Genomic DNA, 4,392 nt, shown 5'->3' with positions numbered 1-4,392 from the left:
GCCCTTCTTCAGGAATGGGCAGAGAGTGTTCAGCAGGAGAAGATAAAAGGTAGGGAGGAGGGACTTGGAGGAGGGGCGTTGGAAATGTGATAGGTGGAAAGAGCTCCATCCTACTCCGACCTATCACCCTCACCTTGACCTCTTTCCACCTATCACATTTCCAACTCCCCTCCTCCAAGTCCCTCCTCCCTACCTTTTATCTTCTCCTGCTGAACACTCTCTGCTCATTCCTGAAGAAGGGCCTGTGCCCGAAACGTCGAATCTCCTGTTCCCTGGATGCTGCCTGACCTGCTGTGCTGTTCCAGCAATAAAGTTTCAACTTCTCTGATCCATGATCCATTCCCCTCATGTTGGTATTCTCTGGTTCATGATCCTTCTACCAAAGGCAATTGTTTCTCTCCAGCCACTCTATATCCTCCTTGGCTTTTCACCCTTTTAATATATCTCCTTTCAATCTTCTCATTTCTAAAGACAATTATTCATCACCAATCTTTCCAAATAACTGCAGCCCCTCATCATTAAAACTTATGGCAGTGGATCAATGTGAAATGTTCAGTCTTTCTTAGGTTGAAACAAGCGATTTTTGTGATGGCACCACAATATATCTTAAAGTTTTTTACTGGATTTCATGGCAGGAAATAACCTGCACTGCTGGTTGTACTTCTGCATGAAAAAGTGTACAAGTTTTTGGGATGATGTAACAACCCACACTGCTTGGCTTTATTACTGTGAGTTGGTTAATTATCCAGGTATGGTGAACTGTATGATGTTATTGTGATGGATTGTAATACCGTGATGTGAAATGTAAGGAACATGGAGGGTAACATAATGTCATTGTCGATATTTAATAATTATTCTTGGTAACGTTTTTCCTTATACTGCAACCATAATTTACTCCTTATTTATAATGAATCTGACAGTACACTGCAACAAACTAGATTTTCTATTACCTTCTATCCTCATCACCAGAACAAATTTTGTGCCTGCAGTCATAACCTTATCCAAGAAAGACATTTATCCACGTACATTTAGTTTCAGTTACTACAATATTAATCTGTCATATCTGTCTCTCTGGAAATATTGAAATTTGCTGTATGTTTTCTCTGTTCGTCATCCAAGATTGCAATTTAATAATGGAGTAGGTTGATTTATAACTTGTAAGCTAAGCATATTGTTAGCAAAAGATTTGAATCTTTTTATTAGAGAGCAGTTTTACAAAAGAGTGGAAGCCTTAATGTTCTAGTTGAGAGCACTGGTCCACCAGACACCCTGGATTTGGAAACACAAAACACTGCACAGAAGCCCATTTTACCAATTGTAACTATGCTAACTCTTTGCTAGACCAGTTCAAAAACTTAGCCCTCTGCCCTGCCCTTTCTCAAATGCTCTTTATCTCCTGTGATTTCCCAGAAGTTCCAGTGATCACTGCCTCACCACTCCTGTAGCAAAATATTCCAATCCCAGCAAACTGCTGTGTACAGAAATTACTTCTAACTCTCTCTGATAACTTTAAATTTGTCATTGACACAAAAAACAGAATCAACAGTCATTCTTTATCCTATCTCTACCTTTGAAAATCTCTTTACGTATCTATTTTTAATCTTTGTTCCAGTACACATCATTGCAGTCTCTCAAATCTATCCTTATAAATATAACTCTCTTCCTCAAAAGGCATTGGAAGCAGAGTCTTTGACCCTTTTTCGGACAGTGGTGAATAGATTCTGGGTAAGTAAGGGCTTGGAGGGTTTTTGGAGGTTGGCAGGAATGTGGGCTGCTCAAATCAGTCACCATTTTATTGAACGATGGAGCAGGCTTGAAGAGCCCACTCCTGCTCCTGATTTCTATCTTTGTATAATTTCACATCTTGAGCATCACTTTAGTAATCTTTTTTCTGGGTGCTCCCGGTCTTTAAGATCCTTTCTGTAATGGAGTATTCAAAATTTCAAACTATAATCTAATCAACATGCTGTAATTAAATGAATGAGGTTTTGTTTAAAGTGGTTAATCTTGGGGCATGCTATTGTGAATTGTGCCCTCTAGCTTCTTCAATGCAAACCTTGCTCTTACAGGAATGTAAAGATGAAGCTTGTTTTTTGCAGAAATGATTGTGAATTGTTGCACTTCTTTGTTGCAGATATACCTGTCCCTTTGTGGAGAAGTTTTCCATTGATATTGAAACGTATTATAAACCTGATTCAGGAGATCAGGCCAATGTATTTAACCTCTCAACTGCTGAAAAAAGACTGAGGATGATTGGTACAGTATTTGTTTTCTATCTTTTTTTAAAATATAGTTCCTTCATTAAACATTTGGTTATAGAAGAGAATATAATTAAAGCAAGATGTCAAGCCAAACGTATAGAGCCATTATATTGTTTTCATTACATAATTTATTGCACTGCACTTATTGAAGATCATCATCATAAGAGGCATGGTGCTGGGTAGTTAGATCCTGATTTGATAGTTACAGGCATGAACCTTCTTTCAGATGTTCTGGTTGAAGTTTGCTTGTCTTAGGCCAGGCTGCTTGTTTAAGTGCAAAGCTGGGTGGCACACTGCAATTTGAATAAGAACGGGAACATTACCAACATGTGATTCTCGACAGTAGATATGCATCTTGTCATTCACTGAGTTGTTGTAGATATCAACACATTTATAGCCCAGATTGCCAAACCTGAAGGAGGCCACATGCTGTTGAGGAAAGAATTTTCTTCAATGTTTTCTTGAATAAAGATGTTAATACATTAACAATTCACTTTGCATCCCTTTTGGAAAAACATAAGTAATGTGTTATGAAAATAAAGTAAAAGAAAGAAATGCATTTATATAGCACTTCTTATGAAAACTGGATGTCTCATAGAGCTTTGCAAACAATAAAGCACTTTCTGAAATGCAGTCATTGTTCTAATGTAGAAAATGATGCAGCTAATTTTCACAACAACAAACTCCCATAAACAGCAACGTGGAACTGATCAGATGACCTGTTTCCTGTGATGTTGATTAATAGACAGATATTGTCCAGGATCATTCCCTTGCTCTTCTTCAAAATAGTGTAATGCATTCCTTACATCTCTCTGAGCCAGGACATAGGAGGCATTAGTTTCACATCTGAAGGACAGCACCTCCAACAATTCAGCACTCCCTCAATTACTGTATTCAAGCGTCAACCAAAATATTTGTACTCAAGCTGTGGTGTGGAGCAGTTATTTGAAAGGCATTTAAAATTACTTGGCATTATTAGTAAATTTGTACTGTAACAAAGTACTTTGTTAAGGGATGATTAAACAAAATATAGTACATTCTCGTATTCTGAGGTGCAGGAAATGGTTACCAATTTTCCTGCATTTTTCCACCAGAAAAAAAACACATTGTTTTGGTAGTATTGTCTATTAAAGTTCTGTCTTTATCAGTGAAAAGCATTAAATGTTACACCTGTACCCTCGAAGTTGAATACAGCCCTTTAAATATGAAAGTGCAGTATTAGTAAATAAAGTAGCTGTTAATATAAAATACGTTTTAAAATATGAAAGAAAAATGCATCATTCTACTTACAGCACTTACTGTAATGGACCTTCCAGAGTGGGCCGTTACTCATCAGGCTCCAGGTCACCTGCTGTGGCCAACTCTTGTTCATGGCCACAGCCTGATAGCACTGTTATGAGGGTCCGTGGTGCTCCTTCTCACTGGTTGCTATCACTTCGAGGGTTTACTCTCACTGACACTTGGAAGGGCTGCTGCTCTTAGCCATCCTCTCCATAGCCATTGATGTGTTGGTTACAGCTGGTCTCACTGACATTTCCTTCCTCCAGCCCCCTTCTCTCTCTGTGATAGTAACCAATGCTGCTGAGGTTCCAATGTAACTCACGGTCGGTGGGGGATCTGCTGGATTCTGTCAGGGTGAAGTGTGGAAAGTGATGACCAACTCATCTGGATAGAGCTTGACAATGCCTCTGTGTGGATCTGTGGTTCTGTTCCCCATTCTGCCACATTTAGATTAGATTCCCTACAGTGTGGAAACAGGTCCTTCAGGCCAACAAGTCCACACCAACCTTATGAAGAGTAACCCACCCAGACTCATTTCCCTGCATTTCCCCCGACTAATGCACCTAATACTATCGGCAATTTAGCATGACCAGTTCACCTGACCTGCACATCTTTGGAGTGTGGGAGGAAGCCAGAGCATCTGGAGGAAACCCACGCAGGCACGTGGAGAATGTGCAAACTCTATACAGTCGCCCAAGGTGGGAATCGAACCCGAGTCTCTGGCGCTATAGAACATAGAACATAAAACAATACAGCACAGAACAGGCCCTTCGGCCCACGATGTTGTGCCGAACATTTGTCCTAGCTTAAGCACCCATCCATGTACCTATCCAATTGCCGCATAAAGGTC

The 4,392-nt window shown here is 39.8% G+C and overlaps 1 protein-coding gene across 11 annotated transcripts in view; it reads left to right on the top strand.

Annotated features, from left to right (window-relative positions):
• LOC122551006 (membrane-associated phosphatidylinositol transfer protein 2) overlaps positions 1–4,392 on the top strand; it is a 475,269-nt gene that overhangs the window by 330,550 nt on the left and 140,327 nt on the right. For all 11 annotated transcript variants that reach the window (XM_043692613.1, XM_043692617.1, XM_043692618.1 and 8 more), the window contains one exon: positions 2,135–2,256. In XM_043692613.1, the coding sequence (XP_043548548.1) occupies positions 2,135–2,256 (122 nt within the window). The remainder of the gene's footprint in view (positions 1–2,134; positions 2,257–4,392) is intronic.

Source organism: Chiloscyllium plagiosum, chromosome 6 (genome assembly GCF_004010195.1).
Source record: "Chiloscyllium plagiosum isolate BGI_BamShark_2017 chromosome 6, ASM401019v2, whole genome shotgun sequence".
NCBI lineage: Eukaryota > Metazoa > Chordata > Chondrichthyes > Orectolobiformes > Hemiscylliidae > Chiloscyllium > Chiloscyllium plagiosum.
Note: the sequence above shows the minus strand (reverse complement) of the source record. Positions and strands in the feature narration are given on the sequence as shown.